General features: G+C 50.8%; 1 protein-coding gene across 17 annotated transcripts in view; it reads right to left on the reverse strand.

Moving 5' to 3' along the window:
* The window catches only part of NRXN2 (neurexin 2), a 249,736-nt gene that overhangs the window by 157,093 nt on the left and 71,171 nt on the right, over window positions 1-21,472 (reverse strand). For 14 of the 17 annotated variants that reach the window (XM_084633520.1, XM_084633517.1, XM_084633519.1 and 11 more), the window contains 2 exons: window positions 17,570-17,871; window positions 15,000-15,023 (listed from right to left, as the gene is read on the reverse strand). In XM_084633520.1, the coding sequence (XP_084489646.1) occupies window positions 15,000-15,023; window positions 17,570-17,871 (326 nt within the window). The remainder of the gene's footprint in view (window positions 1-14,999; window positions 15,024-17,569; window positions 17,872-21,472) is intronic. The other 3 variants (XM_084633518.1, XM_084633528.1, XM_084633526.1) reach the window with 1 other exon arrangement.

A 21,472-nucleotide genomic window follows, 5' to 3' on the forward strand; every position in this document is an offset into this window, starting at 1 on the left:
TCTGTTCACTATGAAGCAGCATATACAAACACACACCGGCATTTCTGAACCTGTCCAGTAGGGGGCAGTACATACACACACTCGCTGTATAGGCTGTTCTGATCCTATTCCAGTGGTAGTACACACACACACCAAGGGTGTATCAGTACACAGATAGCTCCTCTATTACCACACCAGCCCTCCCTGATGCCCCGTACATCCATCCTGTTTGCAATGGGAGGACCTGAACCCCAATGCCACAGCAACCCCTTGCAGCACAGATGGGGGCTTTGCCTCACAATGCTCGCTAACCGGATCACAGTGTTGACTCTAGTTCACATCCAAAGTCCACCCCACTGTTTTGCGTGCTGGTTCTGATCCAGGCTTGATCTCTGAAGTAGTGGGATGAGGTAAGTCAGGCTCTGCTGGAAGCATTTTCCCCTGGTATATAGGTACCACAACAACCGTAGAACAAATTGTTAACCCCTTGTCATGAGGTTTGTGGGAGACAGGATGGGGCTGTATTTTGTACCCCCATCCTCCCAATTCTTGTTTCAACCCATCAAATCTTGTGCATATGAGGGCTCTGGCCTGGAGGAACCATTATGTTTATTGGGGGATTAGAAAGGGGGCCAGGAGGACTAGTTGTGTTTTTCTTTGTTGGGGAGCTGTATGTTGGGGGGCTGTTTCTTGATACCGAGTGGGAGTGCATGGGTGGGAGGTTATGGTGAGGGATTTGGGGGTGGGGAATTGTGGTTTGTTAAACTCCTTTCAATTGGTTCATTTCCTCTTCCCCATAAAGCAGGGGACGCGGGGGAGGGGAGGCTGTGGGGGTCACATTAGTATTGGTCAGTACAACGACATGCAAAAGAAGTTAGAACAGGAAGGGGAAGGGAAGGGCAGGAAGGCATATAATCCAAGCTGGGGTCCCTCCTTGTAGACAGTGCCCCTCCTCAAGTCCTGCTGTGTCAAAGGCTACAGCCTTGGGGTGGAACTGTCCCTTAAGCTGCTAGACAGGCTGACCCTGTGGTTGGAAGAGGCTCCACTAAGCACCAGGCCAATGAAGACCCACATCACCACATGGGAGTGACACTCAGACATGCCCTATGACATTCCAGCTAACAGAATATGCAGCGGCTGAAGTCATCCCTGGATCCTGACCTGGCTGGGTGAAAAGAGCAGAGGAAGCTCCCAGACAGAGTGAGTCAGGGAAGACTCTGCCAGAGACAACAGCCTCCCACCCCCAACCTAGAACTGGGAATAAAACAGGAGCTCCCAGCTCCCTCTGCTTTTATCACTAGACCCCCAGTTTCCTCCCAGAGCTGGAGATAGAACCCAGGAATCCTGATTCCCAGCCCTCCCTCCTCTAACCACCAGATCCCACTCCCCATCCAGAGCCAATGATAGAACTCAGGAGCTGTGATTCCTAGTCCATCCCCCCAGCTCTAACGCACTGGGCCCCACTTCCTTGCAAGAGCTGGGCATAGAACCCAGACGTCCTGACTCCCAACCCTACCCTGTTCCCACTCCCTACCCAGAGTTGGGGATAGAAGGCAGAAGTCCTGGCTCCCAGCCCCACCTATTGCACACTCTAACCCACTCAACCCCACTTCCCTGCAAGAGCTGGGCATAGAACCCAGGAGTTCTGCCTCCCAGCTCTCTCCCATCCCATTGCTCTAACCACTAGACACCATTCTCTTGTCAGAGCCAGGCTAGAAATCTGTTAGTTAAAAACCAAAAATCTCATCTGCGAACAAACTGCCCCCACTAAAAAGCTAATCTAAAAGGAGGGATCCCAGTCCAAACAGGCCCAGCATAGGACAGAGCACTGCTGTGGGGAAGGGAGTGGGGATGTTTTGGATTAGTAAAAGAATTTGGGGATCTGTTTTCCTCAGACAAACTTAAAAGTTCAGACAGAAAAATGGCAGTTAGTAGGAACAGTAAGACAATCTTCATTAGCACAGTATTAGTACCACAGGAGTTAATTATCAGCTGGCATTAATCATGGCTCTTGGTTAATTAATTAATTAATCATCAAAGAGAGAGAGATCAGCGAAGAGAAAGAGACTCGGATGGACAGAGAGAGAGAGGAAAGCCATGCAGGGCAAAAAGGCAGAATGAGCAATAGCCAGAGCCGTGCATGTTAGACAGGTTTGGGGGTTTCAATGCGGGGTCACGGACCAATGGGGGGCAGAGAGAGAAAAAGAGAAATGCAAGCTGAGGCATGCACGAGAGAGGGAGAAGGGGGGGGCTTAAAATGATGGAGATGGAGTGGGCTGGCTGGGAGGTGGTTTGTAACGGGAGCACCTGTGTGATCGGTAAACAAGAGTGTGGGTTGTACTACAACCCCAGAACCCTCCTCCCACACACACCAAAGCCCTCCCTCACATACATCCTACAGCTCACACATACATACATACGCACACACACACACGGCCTTCCCCACACAAACCAGAGATATCCCTCTTCCCCACACACTGCAGAACCCTCTCTCTCTCTGTCACACACACACACTCCAAAACCCTCCCTACACCCACACACACCAGAGCCATTAAAACACACATATACACACACACTCCCCCCCCAAGAGCTCCTTCTTCACACACCACAGAACCCTCCCTCCCTCCCTCTCTCTCTCTCTCACACACACACACACACACACACACCAGAGCTAGCTCCCCCTTCCACAGCAGAGGTCTCCCCCCCAACACCTACATTAGCTATCCCTCCACACACACGCCCCAGAGCTCTCCTTTGCCAGGCACATACCCCGGAACTCCCATCAATACACATGGACCAGGGCTCTCCCCCCAGTCACAACACAGTATCTCCACAAAGCTCTTCCCCTCACACACAACAGAGTTCCATACACACACAAACCAGAGCTTTCCCATCAAACAGTCACTAGAGTTCTCCCCCTCCACAGACCAGAACTCAAACGCACAGACATTTCCCCACTAAATGAGTTACTTCTCACATTCACATGTACACACGAGCTATCCCTCCAAACATCCACACAGCAGAGAGATTCTGCCTGCACACACACACACCCCATAGATATTCTCCCCCCACATACACCAGTTATTTGCTCCCCCTTCCAGAGCTATTGCCCCCTCAAGCACCAGAGCAATTTCTACCCACTCACACACACGCACCACATTCTCCCACACAAGAGCTACTCGCCCTACACACATAACACAGCTATTCCCACACACACACAGAAGCACCAGAACTGTCACCCCCACCAACACACATCTGCTCCTGTGATTGCTCCTGTGCCTGACTTGTTCTAAGCCTTGTCTCCAGCCTTGCTTCAGGCCCGCTCCTGCTTTGTTCCTGTCCCACTCCAGTCCTGCTTCTTTGCCTGGTACTGGCTCTGACCCCTACTGCAATCACTAGGTCTGTCCGCCATAGCTCTAACCGCTAGATGTGACTGCTCATGCCCTCGTTCATGCCAGTTTGAGTAGCCCACCTAAAAATGGAGAAGGAACAGTTTCCACTACTGGGGTGGATCCTGCTAAGGCCATCTTCCTGTCTCATCTTGCAGAACCTGCAGACTCAGGTTGCGGTTCTACCTCTCACTCTAGTATCTTGCACAAACATTTCTCTGCTAGTACTCCAGTTGGCTAATTGGTGCCTGACACACCCCCTTCTTCTGCTCCAGCTATGGCACCCACAATGTGGGAGGTTTACCTGGAAGCGCATGTGTACTGCAGTTCCTCATGTAATTTCAGAGACTTAGAATTTGCCTGAGTGCATAATGTCCCCACCCAGTGCAAAATACTCCTGACTTGGTAGAGTCCGTTGATGGTTCACTCCTTTCTTTGGACCCAGTCACTCACCAGTCCTGCCCCCTTAGAAGTCACTACCTTTCAAGGTTATAGAGAAATCCTTCAGTGCGGGTTGACCCATGCACCGCATTCCCTGGCCCATCACCTATGACCCACATATCCACTGGATGACAGGCATGAGGCATATTAGCTCACCATACTGCTGGTAATCTTGCCTCCCAAAGTCCAACCACAGAGCAGAAGTCCTCTGCAGCTCTGCCTGCCTCCAGGAGTATTCCAAGACAGAGGGGGTTAGTCCAAAGGGAAACTCGGCAACCCCCACTGCCTTCCCAATAGCCTCGGTACCCACCAAATATCAAAACTTAGCCAATGTGCTCAACAAAAAGGAAGCTGACATCTTGCTGCCCCATCGACCTCCATGTTGAGCAGGGGGACCTTTCAGACGTATCTATTCTCCCTCAGAACATGAGTTACAAGTTCCCCAGAACTATCACCAAGAAAATCTGCAAAAGGGGTTCATCCGTTACTATCTGGAACCGTACCCCTTACCCCCTCATCAAGCTCTCTGAAAGACTTTGCTCTGCCAAGGACTTCACTAGATTGGACCTTTGTGGAACTCATAACTTGGTTCAGATTCAAGAAGGAGATGAATAGAAGACTGCCTTCTGCACAGAGTATGGACACTTGGAGTAGTTGGTTATGCCATTTGACTTGTGCAATGCTCCGTTGACTTTCCAGCATTTAATTAATGACATCTTTAGGGAAATGCTGGGCCAATTTGTGATTATTTACCTCGATGACATCCTCTGAGGACCTTCATCTGCAGATCTAGGTCTCCACAACCAACATATACACTGCATCTACACGACGGGGGGAGATCGATCTAAGTTACACATGTGAATAACGTAGCTGAAGTCAACATACTTAGATCTACTTATCGCAGGGTCCACACTACGCTATGTTGATGGGAGATGCTCTCCCATCGACTCCCCTTGTGCTTCTCATTCAGGTGGAGTACATGAGTCAATGGGTGAGCGATCTATGGTCCGCTGATGCATCAATCACTGCGCTTCAATCCCCTGGTAAGTGTAGACAAGCCCCTAAAGACACTCTGCCAGAACCTATATGCCAACCTTAAGAAGTGTGAATTTGACCAAGGCACAGTCAAATTCCTTGGGTATATTGTTTCCCCAAAGGGACTAACTATGGACCTGTGCAAGTGGCAGCCATATCCAATTGGGTTTCTCCAAAGGACATACAAGAGGTACAGTGATTTCAGGACTTGGGCGACTTTTACCAACAGCTAATGGGGTTTTCTAGCCTTGTCACTCCAATGACAATGCTTTTGTGAAAAGGATCCAAGTTCATCTGGTCCTTAGAAGCCCACCCTGCCTGAGATCCGCTAAAAAAGGCATTCACCACAGCACCCATCCTTATCCATCCAGATCCCACTAAGCCATTCATGGTGGAAGCTGATGCATCAAACTTTGCCATAGGTGCAGTGTTATCAAAACAAGAGGGCCTCCATAGCCAACTTCAAGCCTATGCCTTTCATTCCTGTAAACTAACTCCAGTGGAAAGAAATTATGATATCTGGGACAAGGTGGCCTTCGAGGAATGGTGTCATCCTTTAGATGGAGCCCAGTTCCAAGTCCAGGTCCTCATGGACCACAAGAACCTGGAATCTCTCCAAATGGCCAGACACCACAATCAACGCCAGATCCACTGATCCTTCCTTGTTGCCTGATTTGACTTCATGGTAACCTATTGTCCGGGGACAGGATATTGAAAGGTGAATGCTCTGTCTTCTAAGGATGAGTATCTTGAACCTGGTGGAGAACCTCCTTTCATAGTTCTTAAAGTGCCAAATTTTTGTCAATGGCTCTGTAGACAGCAGTCTGATGCCCTGCATTCATTCTCTGCTGTCCACCACTGTGTTTGCAACCCTGATCTGCCAGACCCTGGGAGGTGCAGATGCCCAGCCTGACTCAGAGTTCAGACTACAAGATGGTGTTCTCTATCACAGGGATCTCATTTGTCTTCCAGAGGGCCAGCCTAGACTTCAGGTCTTTAAATTATGACATGACATGCTGCTTGCTGGTCACTTTAGTCAATCCAAGACCAGGAGCCCAGTTTGGCTAACTTTCTGGTGGCTGGGTCTATGCGCTTACATCAAGAAACATATAAAGTCCTGCAAACCTCTACTCTGGAACCAAGAGTCCATCCTCCAGACAGCTTGGCTTCCTCCAGCCCTTGCCAATTCCACCCCAGCCTTGGTCGACTGTATCTATTGACTTCATTGGGGAGAGGCTTCGCTCTCATGGGCACACAATGATCCTAGTCTTGGCCAATCTCCTAATTACGACGGCGCACTTGGTTCCATCCCACGCCATCCCTACCACCCTGAAAATGGCAGATCTATTCCTAGAGAACATCTTCTGTTACTACGGATTACCAACTGGCACCATGTCAGACTGGCGTCCCCCATTCATTTCCCATTTTTGACGGGAGTTTCTAAGACTTCTTGGCATTGAGCCTCTCACCTCATCTGCCTATCTCCCACAAACTTATGGGCAAACGGAACGAGTCAACCAGATTCTGGAACAGTATCTCCACTGTTTTTTGAATTACCACCAGGATAACTGGTTTTCCCTGCTTTCCTGTGCAGAATTTGCCTATAGAATGCAACCCATGCTTCCACCCAACAAAGCCCATTCTTTGGTAACTACGGCTTTCATCCACGTTGCCATCCAGACACATCCATGTGTTTCTAGTACCTGCTGCCATGGATTTGACCACCCACCTGCATCAAGTGCACCAGTAACTCAAGGAATAGTAGTGATCTGCTAAAGAAGCTTGCAAGCACCATGCTGGCCAGGATTGCCAGATCACCCCAACCTTGCCATGGTGTTTGGTTTGGTTTGGTTATCCACACAGAATCTTCAATCAGCTCACCAATCAGCCAAGCTAGATCAGTGGTACCTGGCCCCATTCACAATCTCAGACCAGGAGAACCCAGTAACATTCAAGTGACAACTACCCAAGTCCCTAAAGATCCATCCTATATTTCATGTCTCCCTTCTAAAGCCTTACACTGAGAACGCATTCCTGAACCGGTCCAACACACTGCTACCACCCATAACCATTAGAGGGCAGGAAGGATACTTGGTACAACGATTTCTTGACCCCTCCCACTCCCCATGAGTTAGGAAAAACTCCAGTATCTGGTGGACTGAATGGGCTATGGTCCAAACGACAAGTCCTGGGAACCAATAGAGAACATCTATGTCCCAGACCAACTATGGGACTTCCACCAAACTATACCAAGATGCCTGGCCCTAGAGCCATTAGGAGGTGCTCCTCAATGAGGAGGGGTACTGTCAGGAATCATGAACCTGAGACCAGCTAGCTGACCTGCAGATTCCCTGATTGGCTGAGAGACATCACCAGGACTGTTTTTATGCCCAGCAGCAGCAGTAGGCTAGTGGCCGCTCAACACTTAAGCCCGAAGCTGCAATTTCTTCTGTGTCCCCTGCCTTACTCCAGAACTACTTCTGCCTTGTTCTTGTCCTGCTCCAGCCCTGCTCCCTTGCCTTGTTCCTGACTCTAGCTCTGACCCTTGGCTCTGTTCCTGGCCTCTGACTACTATACCTTACCACTCCTGCCCCAGTTCATGACACACACACGGCAGAGCTATTGCTCACATTCATACATATACACAGCAGGGCTATTCCTCCCTCCTCCAAAGGTCAAGAACTATGGGTTTAAGATCCTTTCAACTGAGCTTACAGCTGGCCAATTCAGCCTTCTGGCAGTTTAATGAGTCCAGCTGAGCAGCAGCAGAATCACCTGATTGGCCAGCCCGCTCAATTGGCTGCAAGGACTCAGCAGGTCTGAATTTAAGGTCAGCAGGCCGTGGTTGCTCAATGCTTATGCGTGCAACTGCAATCTCCCTTGTGCCTGCCTTGTTTCCAGCCTCGCTCCAGCCCTGGTCCCTTGCCTGGCTTCTGACTCTTGGCTTGTCTCCTGGTTTCTGACTTCAGCTCTGACCCTTGGCTCTAACCACTAGGTAAGACGGCCCATATCCCAGTCCCTGATAGTTTGAGCTGCCCAAAGAACAGAGAAGACCTGATTTGGCTGCAGGGATGGACCCCTACAAATCCAGGTTGATGCCCTGCAGGCACATAATGTAGCACTGCAGGTGCAAGCCACATAGTCAGTGACTCAGGCCCCTCCAGAACCAAAGATCTCAATACCTAAAAAGTTTGACAGTGATCACACAAAATTCCACAGGTTCTTGAACCAGTGCCTTCTCCTGTTCCTGCTAGACCTGCAGTTGTTTCCCACAGACCGAACCAGGGTGGGACTCATCAACAATCTGCTGACTGGGGAAGCATTGGCATGGGCCTCTCAACTGCTTGAGAAATCTAGTCCCCTCTTGAGTCAGTTCAAGGAGTTTGTCCAAGGCACAACAGTGATCTTTGACCACCCAAATTGTATGCTCAGGGCAGAAGCCGTGCTCCAGGTCCTGAGGCAATGATGCCAGCCAGTTACTAACTACGCTGCAGATTTTTGACACCTGGGTGATGGACACAGAATGCAACAAGGCCTCTAAGCACTATTGCTTCCGGCTTGATCCAAATGATGAAATCAAAGATGAGCTTGCATGGATAGAACTCCCCACTTCTCTGGATGCATTTAGCAACCTATGCATCAAGACTGACAATCCTTAGATTGCCAAGAAAGGAGAGTGGCTTCTTAATTCACATCCATCTCAACAGCACTGGTCAGTCAATATCCAGTGCCCGCCACACAGTCTGAACTTGTGTAGGTAGTCATGGCAGAGAAGGCCTGATGCCAGGTATTGGGTCTCTGCCTCTACTGTGGGGAATATGGGCACTTTGCTTTGACCTGTCCTGCAAAGGCTAGTTCTGTATCTTAACTGGGAAACACCAGGCCACAGCTCCCGGACCTCCCCACTAGTGTGGCATCCGATCAGCATCAAAGCACCTTCTGCTTCCACTCTGTCTACGGCATCCTATTCTGATGGAGGTCATCTTGAAAGCAATGATTGACTCCAGCTCCTCCAGAAGCGTTATGGACTTGGACTTCACTTGCGCACACAGGATCCCAGCACAGCACAAGGACTTACCCAATGTAACAGAATCCATTGACTGATCACTCCTTTCATCAGGTCCCATCACCTCTGAGACTGTGTCCTTAAAAGTCAGAACCCTTCAGCGGCATCGCAAAACCATTCAGTTGGGTCTGGTTTATTCTTGCACTTCCTAGCCATCCATGGTGTTATCACACTCATGATCCACACATCCTCTGGAGGGCAGGAATGATTTGTTTCCTTTTGTCCTACTGTCAATAGTCTTGTCATCCTGAACCAGGTCTTAAGTTGGAGGCTAATTTGTAGTATAACTCCAAGGAAACCCTGATCTTTTGGTTACCCTGGAACAGAAAGGCTGAATCCAGTAGACTCTCCGTCATCACCTGCCTCGACAATACTGGTGAAATAGTGTGACTGCAGAATTCTTTGACAAGAGGAAGGCTGATATCCTCCTGCCTCATGGTCACTATGACTGTCCCATTGGCCTCCAGCCAGGGGCCGACATCCCTTTTGGATGTATTTACTCCCTCTCAGTTCCTGAGTTGTGGATGCTCCAACAGTATCTACAAAAGAATCTGAAACAGGGATTAACCCTCCTGGTCCATATCTGGGAAGGGGATGAGTGGAAGACTGCCTTCCATACCTGATAGGGGCACTTGGAATACTTACTAATGGACTTCAGGCTGTGCAATGCTCCTGCAATGTTCCAACATTTTATCCATGACACTTTCAGACACCTGTTGGACCAATTCATCGCTCTCTACCTCAACAATATTCTTGTTTTTTCTGAGGATCAAGCCCTTCATGACCAACATGTATTTTGAGTTTTGGAAAGGGTTTGCCAGAATTATCTCATTGTTAAATTGGAGAAATGTGAATTTGATCACAGTATGATCAAGTTCCTCAGGTGTATTATATCACCTGATGGTCTAACTATGGAACTATGCATTTATGTCCCAGGTGGTCAGCCTAGGCTCAAAGTTCTGAAATCATGTCATGACTCACTGCTCGCTGGTCCCTTTGGTGGAACTAAAACAAGAAACTTAGTTTTATGGAACTTCACGGTGGCCAGGTATGCACTGGCATGGACTAGTTTACCATGAAATTATGTTAATTTCTACAACTTGGTCTCCTCCAGGCCTTGCCCACCGTGTCCCTGGCCTTCATTGTAGAATTATCTTGCTCCCATGATTGTTCAGTGGTGCTAGGCGCAGTTGACTTCTTAACTAAGATGGCCCTCTTTGTCCCTTCACACACATTCCCTACAACCCTGCAAACAGCCTGCCTGTTTCTGAAGCATGCCTTCCGGCTGCCGAATGGCATTGTGTCAGACAGAGACTCACAATTTGTTTCCCATTTCTGGCACAGGTTTTTAAATCTCCTGCATAGAGAGCTCTTTTCCTCAGGCCAATGGACAGACAGATTAGATAAACCAGATCATAGAGCAATACCTCCAGTGGTTCTTATATTATCATCAGGATAACTGGGTCTCCCTCCTGTCATAAGCCAAGTTCACCTACAACAATTCAGTCCATGCCTCAACCCAATAGAGCTCATTCCACACAAATTATGGCTTTGATCTCTGCTTACACCCAGCATTGCCCAGAAACTCCCCAGTTCCTGCAGCGACAGACCAGTCACCCATCTGAATCACATACAACAAGAACTTACAGAACATCTGGAAGCCTCCAAGGAAACCTACAAGTGTTATGCTGATCAGGACTGCCATGCAAACACCTCACTTTAGCACTGGGGACAAAGTCTGGCTATCAACTTGAAATCTCAGATCAACCCAACTATCATCAATAGCTAGGCCCATTCAAGATTCTCAAGCAGATCAACCCAGTGATATTCACGTTTCTATTCCAGAGTCAATGAAGACCCATCCTGTGTTCCATAGCTCCCTCTTGTGGACCCCTTCCCAGGTCAATACCATCTTCTCGTCGCCAGCCATTGTCTTCCCTGGGCAAGAAAAATACCTTGTCCAACTGATTATTGACCCCAAGCAAGTATAGGGCAAGCTTCATTACTTAGTGAAATGGGAGGGCTACGGTCCTGATTACCAGTCATGGGAACCGGCAGAGAAAGTTCATGCACCACGGTTACTACAGGACTTTCATCAGGCCCATCCCAAGTAGCACGGGCTGAGGGCCCTTAGAAGGCACCCCGAAAGGGGTCGGTACTGTCAGGAACTGTGGGCTTACATTCCCTCGGCTAAGCCAAAGCTTCCAGGCAGGTTAATGAGCCGAGCTGGGCCTCACTGGCCGGCCCACCTGATTGGCTGAAAAGCGCCAAGAGGTCTGCATTTAAGCTCAGCAGCAGCAGGTCACTGGATTGTGCATGAATTGTTCCCAGCTTTACTCCAGCCATGCTCCAGCCTCATTCCACCCTTGCTCCAGATCCACTCCTGCCTAGTTCCTGTCCAGCTCCAGTCTGCTCCAGCCCTGATCCTGACTCTGGCTCCCAGTCCCTGTCACAGAGCTATTCCCACCCCACACCCGCACCAGAGCTATTGCCCTCCCTACATACACATTAGAGCTATTCCCAGCCTCCCCAACCCCCCCACATGCATCAGAGCTATTCCCCACACACACACACACACCCCAGAGCTATTCTCCACATACACGCACCACAGCTATTGCCCAACACACACACCTGAGCTATTGCCCCGAGAGTTATAGCCCCCCAACGTTTACGTGTCTAGAGCTTTTGTCCCACACACATGCATGTGTGCAACGTAGAGCTACTGCCCCCCCACATGCACCAGATCTACTCCACACACACACACACACACACCCCAGAGCTATTCCCACACACACCAGCATGCACCCGCTCCACACACACACATGCACCAAAGCTATTACCCCACAGATGCACACACATGCACCAGAGCTATTCCACCTGCACATACACACACGAGCTATTCCACCTACACACACACACACACACAGAGGCACCAGGGCTATTACCGCACACACTCGCATACACACACTTGAGGTATTCCACCTACACACACACACACACAGGCACCAGAGCTATTACCACACACACCCGAGCTATTCCACCTTCACCCCCCCCAAAGCTATTACCCCCCATATACACACCAGGGCGCTTTCCCCCTTCCCGTCACATTGCCTATATGAATCCTAAAACTCTGGGCATAGATTTTGGGTGCTGCCTTTTCAGTAATGGGCAAAATGCCTATTCAAGGGAGTCAGATGTCACTGCTACACACCTGCACACCCAGGGGGAGTGTGTATGTTGCACAATCACACAAAAGCAGAAAGGAGCAAGGTTTTCATTGTACAATTGCACACCTATGCACAAAAACACATACACTCAGCAGCAATGTGTGAGTTGCACAGACACACAGAGCAGAAGAGTGTTGGTTCGACACACATGTATACATACTAAAGGAACTGTGTGTTATATTGCACAATCGGTGTTGCACGCTATGGGGCAATGTCAGTACACAATCATACCTAAGTCCACAATCAACTTGCACACACATGCACAAGCACATTCATTGTACCATCACCCACCCCCAGAGAACCCATGTGAAACTGTCCCTCTGTGTGTGCACAAGCACGAGAGGCCACAAGTCCGCTGCACAATCACACTCATCCCTGGGCACTGACAGCAATGTGATGTGTTTGATTCACACACATCACACTAGTATATGGCCATCATCCCTCACCCACTTATGCATGGGGAGGGGTCGCAGAACCCCTCTCCACCCCGAGACACTCATATGGCAAGGACTGTAGCAGGCGGCTGCTCACACACTGAGTCCTAGGACACTCTCCTGGCTGGTGAGATCAGATGGGAGAGCTACCCTTGAACTGATGGAGGGGAATGGACTGGTTATAGGTGGCTGGCACCATCCCAGGGAATCATGCACCCTGGTAGCTGTCTCAGCCCCCCAGACCAGTGGGGAGGGATGTGTAATAGTCACAGACCAGAGTCAATTGTGAACCTCCCCACACACACTCCATGGCGTTCCCTGGGACCTTAACACTGTGAACCCAGGGATACTGCATGCAGCCACCTCTGGGGCAGAGCATGGTAGAGCTGCACAGATCTACACATTCACATATTCATACCCTTGCTTCACATTTCCTACAAACCCTGAAACACATACACCTCCATGCACTCATATGCCTCCATGCACATGCCCTACACTCCTTCATCCTGATGCTCACATCATTGAACACTTGCACTCCCATGCACACACCCTTCACACTCATATGCCTCCTTCCACATTCCCTACAGGCTCACCCTGCCAATGCACCCCCGTCCCCTCAGGCAGGGCACTGGAACAAGGGGTGCTGGGGATGCAGCATGCCTCCTCGTTTGGCAACAGAATACCTGGCTTCCATTGTACACAGATGTTACTGTTTTATTCAATGGCTTACTGTTCCCTGCTCCAGTGCACATATCCTACAGGCTCACAGCCCCCCAGTGCACACGCCCTACACACTCCACACCACCCCCACTGCACATGCTCCATGTGCTCACTTCCTTCCACCCCCCCATGCACACTCCCAAATCGCACACAGGCTGGAGCTATGGTCCCTACCCCCTGGCCCCACATCCTTCCTGAACTGGCCCAGACTACGGTGCTCCTGTTAGAAAGGCACTGGCAGTCAGTCAGAGCTGTGGGAGGAGTGGGGTGGGGGACAGCAGGGAAGGGGAAGGGGAAGGGAGGAGGGTGGGAAGGATGGTGTCAGACACAGTGTTAGTTCAGCCCCAGAGAGTCGCTCTCAAAATAAAAACCGGACACAAGAGCAGCATGCCCCAGTCAGTCCCAGCATGCCATGCGGTATGGAGGGCCAGTGGCGCCACCCGTGGCAGGAGTGGGAATGACAGCCAGGACATCCAGTGGGGTTAACGGGTCAGCCTGAAGCCAGCCACACCCATCGGGTGGGATTCCCAATGGGACTGGGGGGACATCCCCTATAGGCCTGGTCCAAAGCCCACTGAGGGCAACGGAGAGACTCAGCTTTGGAGAAGGTGTGAGCGGATAACCCCATGGAACTACCCCAGATGCATAGTGCAGAGGGGTGGGGTGAGGGGGAAATGCAGTTTGCACCCCTAAATTAATGTTCCCTTTTTCATTGCCCCCATTACTCCCACCCCCCCAATCAACATCTGGTCCTGATCCCACTGGCTGCCATTAGCCCATTTCCCACAATCCCTGGCGGGTTTGCCGCCATGGAGCAGATGTGACGCGCACAGAAGTTGCTTCATGGGATGGTGTTTTCCATGGATTTTTTGTTGTTGTTGTTTTCGGGGGGGGAGGTAAAAGGAATAAAAAAAATGTAAAACCAAAAGAGAAATAATAAAGAAATAATATATTTTTTATTTTTTTATTTTATTTTTTTAAAATCCAATAAAGTTAAAAAAATTTTGCTTTTCGAAAAGAAAAAAAAAGTTTTTTCCCCAAAAAATAAATAAAAATATAAATAAATTAAAAATGTTGCTTTTGGAAAAGAAAAAAAAAAGACTTCTTAAAAATGTTTTTGGTTAAAAAATATTAATTACAAACTTGAGCAGTTCAAAAACAATGGTTTTTTTTAATACCACATTTAATAGGTTGGTTTTAATCTTATACCAACCTGGGTTACTGGTTATCGTCAATTTTATACTGACATTGATTTTTGGTTCATGTCAATTTTATACCAACCTTGGTTTGGTCAATTGGTTGGTTTTCAATCTACACCCACCTAAGTTTGATTGTACGGTGAGTATTAGATTCTTTTCGTTTTGTACCAACTCTGCTCTGGCAGCAGGGTTGATTCTGCACTGACTCCAGGGTAGCTGACCAGTTCATTTCCAGTTCTTGATTTTAGACTTATCACACAGTTTGATTATTTAGTTGTTAATTTTATGTGTGTTTGCGTAGTTTATTGCAACCTTTAAGTTTTGAAAATTACATTTCACTTTCTTTGTGTAGTACTTAAAGAAAAAATTAAGAAATTAAAATAATGATAATTAAAAACCCAGTTAATTAAGTAAAAACAGAAAGGAGGGAGGGGAAAAGATAAAACCCACGGCAAACCAAACGATTAGACAATTAGAGTGATATCTACCAGGTAATGCAGTTTGTTTACCATAGCGTGTCCAATTCCTGCGTGCTATATGTATTAAAAAAATAAAATAAATGAGGGAAAGGGGGAATAATAAAAAAAAACAGAAAAGAAAAGGAAAAAAATGACCAACCGTGAAAATCAAGGGAGATAAAAGAGGGAAAAAATCAATTTTCCCATCGCAAGAAGGGCGATCAGGTTTTTTTTAAAAAAAAAGACTCCACCCACCATCCCCTCGCACATCCCACTCCCCCGAACAAACTCCTCCCCCTCCCAACCATAAAGTATTATAGAGAGAGAGATCTTGGTTAGTAAGAATAAAAGAAAGGAAAAGAGACTATTTAAATTAAAGACTTGAAAAGAAATGACCGACATTCCATTGGATGAGACAAGGAGGGTTAGTTCTGGCGTCTCTGGTTGAGAGCTGGAGTCTTTCAAGAAGCGTGTTAGTAACACACACACAAAAAAGTCGTCAACGTAATTTCTAACGAGGTGGGGAGTTGGGGGGGGTGAAGGGTGGGGAGCGGGAAGGAGGAAAAGCAAGGCCTGTGTTAGCAGGATTAGTAGATCCTAAGTGGCTCTGGGGTCAGCAGAGAGTCGGGGAGTGAGCTGTATCCCCAGCCAGGGGAGTCCAGATTTTGTCTTGTATGTTGTGTGGGGAGGAGTGTATTATTGGGGGAGTGCTGGGGACAAGTTGGCGAGGGGAGAGGAACCAGCTCCCCCACTCCAGTTCCTGATACTGTTAAAAATTTGTCCTGCTTTTTGTTAATTATTTTTCTTGATTAACTTTAGTCCAAAAAAAGGGAAAGAATCAGAAACCAGGTTAGAAGGAGAAGCCAGTATGGAGGGGGAGCCTCAGTCTGCAGGCAGGGAGGGGGAGGGGTGAGCCAGATGCACCCCATGCATCCACTCCTTGGACACCCACCTAACCTCTCCTACACCCCCACCATCTTCCCCATCTCTGCTATACCCCCACCCAACCTCCTCTACCTCCCCCACTTACCCCAGAACACACCAGCCACACCCGCCTCCCCCTCACCCCCATCCAACCTCCTCTACCTCCCCCACCTCCCCCGTACACACCAACCCCACACACCTCCCCTTCACCCCCATCCGACCTCCATCTCCCCCACCTCTCCCCAGTACACACCAATCCCACACACCTCCCCCTCACCCCCACCCAACCTCCTCTACCTCCCCCACCACCCCCAATACACACGAACCCCACACACCTCCCCCTCACTCCCACCCAACCTCCTCTATCATCCCAGAGCTGGGATGGAACCCAGGAGTCCCTTCCATGAGGCTGCTGGGAGATCAGTGGGTGTTTAGCAGTGGCATGAGTGGCTCGGGCGGGGGGCATGCCAAGCCCTGAGGGGCAGGGGACTGGAGGTCTCCCATCCATTTCTCCTTGGCTCCTGCGCTGCAGCATCATGCAGGTCCAGATATCCAAAGATGCTGGGAACTGCCAGCTCTGATCAGTGCGATGGGTGGATTTGTGCAGAGCGCATGGGCCACAATGCCCACAGGCAACAATTCCTCTCACCCGGGCCAGCCACAGAGTGGGGAACTGACCCACGGGTGGGGGGAACAGTACCCATACCCAGGACACACCTGGCCAGCCTCACACAGAGGGATCCATCAGTAGAGCACAGCCCATATCCGTCTGTGCATGGGCTGGGAGTCAGGACTCCTGGGCTCTCTGCCTGGCTCCAGGAGGGGAGTGATGTCTAGTGGTTTAGAGGGGGGTAACTTGGTATCAGGACTCCTGGGTTCTTTCCCCAGCTCTGGGGGAGGCCCATATACCATTCCCTGCCCTCCCCCCGAAGCCAGCCAGTCCATCCTCCCTGGGGCTGGATTGGAGCCAACACCCCCTAGAGGGGAAAGACCCCATGTCCCATTCCCCAAATCAGCCACAGAACAGCCTTCCTATTAGCTGTGGTGGCTAACTGCAACACCCGGCCCCTTGTCTTCATTGCGGGAGGCTCAGGACCCCCGGGGGGCAATGGGGCAATGCCCTTAGCTGAGTGCATGGAATTTAAGGCCCCTTGTGGATCTGTCTCTAGCTCATTGTGGCTCCATGCTAGCTCGTCTCCAGGAGGGAGGGGGGATATACGTTAGGAGGCAATGCTCCTCTTTTGGGGAAGGGGTGGGGGAAATTTATGGGGCTGAGAGGACCTTAGGTGAATTTGTTTCAGACACATCCTCTTGCTGGCATCTGGACTGCTGGGGACCAAGGAAGTAAAGAAGAACCAAGCCCAGCTTCCAGCCCATTTACCCACTGCCCACTGGCACCACAGCCCATGCACCCGCACCCACCGTTGGCACCATGAAATATTTGGGGGAGGGTGTTCTGGCTCCCTGCAAATTCCCATCCCAGCAACACTGCCCAGAGAGGGCATCATTGGGGCATGTCCCCCCAGAAATGCCATGGGGCAGGGACACACCACAGACAATGCTGTCCTGGAGGGGGACATCACTGGGGCACATCCCCCCAGCAATACCTTGGGGTTGTGGCGCACCACAGACAATGCTTCCCAGGGAGGATCACTAGTGCAAGCCCCCTGTCCCAACCAGCTGGCACTGGTGCATACCTGGCGCAGGTTCCGGGTCACCCGGATGTCATGCCAGTTGTTGTCATTGAACTTGCCGTTGACGGGCTCCACCAGCGCCTCGAAGGCGCCTGACCCCAGGTTGATGACTAGCCACACAGCCCCGCTCTTGAGCGACAGGTTGACGTAGTCGGCCGACTTCCCCGTGTGCAGCATGAGGCCATTGCGCTGCAGGGTACGGAAGGACAGTGTGATCTCATCAGTGCTGCTCTGGATCGGGTTGTGGGACAGGTCATAGCAGAAGAATTCGTTGCCCTTGAAGGTCGCCACGTATTCCTCCTTCCCTGCACAGAGAGAAAGTGGCACAGTGAGAGGGGGCAGGTACACACCGGGTTTGTGCACTCAAGGTTTAGAGAACATGTAAGAAGGGGGCAGGAGCACACAGACTCTGTGTGCACAAGGCAGGATGAGAGAGTGCGAGAAGGCGGCAGGTGCATGAGGAGTGTGTGTACACGAGGTGGGATGAGAGCGTGCAAGAAGGGGGCAGGTGCATGAGGAGTGTGTGTGCAGGAGGTGGGATGAGAGTGTGCGAGAAGAGGGCAGGTGCACGAGGAGTGTGTGTGCACAAGGCAGAATGAGAGCATTCGAGAAAGGGGCATGTACACAAAGGGTGTGTAAATATCATCATTTTGCGTCTATGTTATTATTCATTTGTAGAGCTCAGAGGACTCAACTGTAATCGGGGCCCCGTCGTGCCAGGGGGCGCATAGACCCCCCCAACTGAAATTGGGGTCCCCTTTTTGCTGGGCACTGCACAGACCTACAGAGAGACACAATCCCTATCATAAAGAGCTCACAGTCTAAATAGACAAAGGGTGGGTGTGAAAACAGAGGCAATGAGCGACGAAAAGTGACTCACTCAAGTCAGTGGCATAGCTAAAAATAGACTCCCAGCCTGCCCCTGCTGTAATCCAGCAGCCCTCACTCCCCTGCCAGAGCTGGGGATGGCACCCAGGAGTCCTGGCTCCCAGGCCCCCTCCCCTGTGCTAGACCCCACTCCCATCCCAGAGCCAGGTACAGAATCCAGGAGGCCTTGCCCCCTTTCCAACCCCTAGGCTGCTCTATGCTAAAGCACTTTGTGTATGTCTGTGTCTCTTTCAGTGCTCAAAGTACGGGGAAGAAAAGAGGGGGGCCCTGCCTGTCAAGGGGCCTGCTTGAATTTAAACAGTAGTGAGAAGTACGAGGCCCCTCAGACAGAAGCGAGGTGGCTCCTAAAGGTAATAAGGGGGCCCAGGGTCTGTATTCAAGCAGTGGTGTCACTGTATGTGTGTGCATGTCTGTCTGTCTGTCTGTCTGAGTGTGCTCTCAATCCTCATCTCCCATTGCCCGAGCAGCTATTGCCCTGGCAGCAGAGACACCCCTACCCTCCGGCCCAGTGCTGCCAGTGAGGGGAGTGCCCCTCTGCTGCTGGCACCTGACAATTAACTTGCCATCTGGTGATGCTGAAGAAACAAATTTGCCTGTCTCGCCTGTGCCCGGCCCCCGCAATCATCTTGTTAGTGTCAGCGCCAGTCGTTCGCGGCAGCGATCAGAGCCCGTCAGGACACGGGGGGCTGGGGGAGGCTAGGGGGGCTGGTTCCCTAACAATCTCCCGCTCGGGAAAACACAATTTCCTAAAGAGCCAGCTTTTTGCCCCATGAAATCTGCCCACAGACAGGCACTCAGCCCAAGCACCAACACCTGGCTCGCCAAGAGTAATGTCGCACTTAGGAGCAACTCCACTTAGAGAGTCTTGGGCAAAAACACGGCGCATTTTTATACCAGTGTCACTGGTTGACCTAGGGACAGCACCCCCCAGTGAGCCTCCCACTCCACAGACTGCAGCACAGCGCCCCCTAGTGCCGCACTGGGGTCAGCACTGACTGCAAGGGGAGAGAGGCCCCCCCCCGACTCCACAGACTGCCGCACACCAGGATTGACCCTGCATATCATGAAGACAACTCCAGTGCCTTGTCTCCCCTTGGATTTTACATCATATACCTAACTCAGTATAAAACAACAATAATACGTAGCTCTGATCTAGGGATTTTCATCAGTAGATCTCAAAGTACTTTACAGAGCAGGTCAGCATCATTAACCCCACTTTACAGAGGGGTAAACTGAGGCACAGAGCAGGGATGTGATTTGCCCAAGGTCATCTATCAGCCAGTGGCCGCACTAGGAATGGAACCCAGCGGAGGTCAGTGGAGTCCCAGAGCAGTGCCCACTAGGCCACACTGCCTCCCCACCCCTCTCCTCTGCATTTCAGACACAGCCCTTGGCCCAAAGCATACTCTCCCTCTGCTTGCAACTGCATCACCCCAGAAGAAGGTGCATCTCAGATCAGTCTAACATCACCACAGCATGTCCTCCAAGCACTCACAGTCCCCTGACCCACTAGGCCTGTGTCACACACAGCACCTCTATAAATCTGTTCCTAACAGCACCTGAACTCTGTGCTGTCGGCCTGGCTTTTCCGTTTTCTCCCTCTCTTTATGGCAAAGGTTATAAAATCTAAATGAAACAAATTATTCTTTCACTGCAAGAAGGGTTTAAAAACCATAGCCAGCCACAGATCACACCTCAGCCTGCCAGCAGGCTGCTGGTACCTGTGTCCACAGGAACTAGGATTAGACCTTTCATGTGCCAATCTGACAGCTGGGGAGGGTGACTGTGAGAGATGTGTATTCAGAAGAGCAGTAAGGTTGGGATGGGGGACATTTCTGGATGGGGAGTGGGGGCTGTTTACACAGGGATCACAGGGCGGTGAGATGCAGCCACTTCTGGGGTGGGATGCAGCATTATTTAACTCCCACACAGCAACATGGCCTGACTTCTGTGGACACGAATTGAAGGAAAACGCCGTATCAAATTCAAACAGCAGTTTTTGCGGCAAGACAGAATGGACTCACCCACCTGGGATTTTGCCAAGACACCAGGTTCAATGCCTGAGGATTTAATGAACACAGGGGTTCACGTTGGCTCTATGTCACATTGGAAAACCAGAATTTATCGCAGCACAGTGCCCCCTAGCATCATGCTGGGGCACTGGGGTCAGCATAGTCCAAGAGGGGAAAGCGCCCCCTACTGGGCTCCTGCCTGCTCCCTGCAGCACAGCACCCCCTAGGGGGCATTGCTGTCCCAGCCTGCTCCCACGCAGCACAGGGAGTGCTAAGTAGCCAGTCAATTCAACCCCTTGGCCTCCCCCACAGCAGCCAGGCTCCTAAATTGCTTCTTCAGGGCTCTGTGTTGGCAGGATATAAATCACCTCAGCAGGGACAAGCTGGGGGAGCAATTAATTCTTTGCTAACCCCAGGGCCACGCTACCTGGCTCCCACCCAATCCCCCTGCCCGCCTCTCAGCCCCTCTGTAAGCACTTTTCTCTGGTGAAGCTCCATGACCTTGGACTGGATCCATCCCTCTTAGTCCCATCTGCTTGCACCCCATATGGAGCAGCTGCCCATGGGGGGCTCCAAGCCAGACCTGGGGTGCGAGGGAGAGGAGTGATTGGGAGAGAGGAGCTCAGAAAGGGTGACCCCAAGGGACAGCCTGGAAGGGGGGAAAAGGGGGAATGAAACAGAAAGGGAAAGAAAGAGACAGACTTGAAGGGATGGATGAATAGATAAATGTGTATGGGGAGAGCAGAGGCATGCATTCGTAGATAGAGGCATGTGTGGGGGAGGGCACTGGCTGCAGGGATGTGGGGGGAAGGGATGTGGAGACGAGCGGGTTCTGGGGGAGGGGGTTCTGGCTGGGCCCGCAGCAGGGGTATGGGGCGGGGAAGGGAGGGGCAGGGAACAGGCCAAGGCGGCCCCGAGTGCAGAGCAAGGGCTTGTGTCCTGCTCACATGCTCCCGCCTACCCCCCCCCCAGCAGGTGGCCATGCAGGCTCCCACACTCTGTGCGG

This window comes from Lepidochelys olivacea (genome assembly GCF_965140295.1).
Source record: "Lepidochelys olivacea isolate rLepOli2 genome assembly, chromosome: 7".
Lineage (NCBI taxonomy): Eukaryota > Metazoa > Chordata > Testudines > Cheloniidae > Lepidochelys > Lepidochelys olivacea.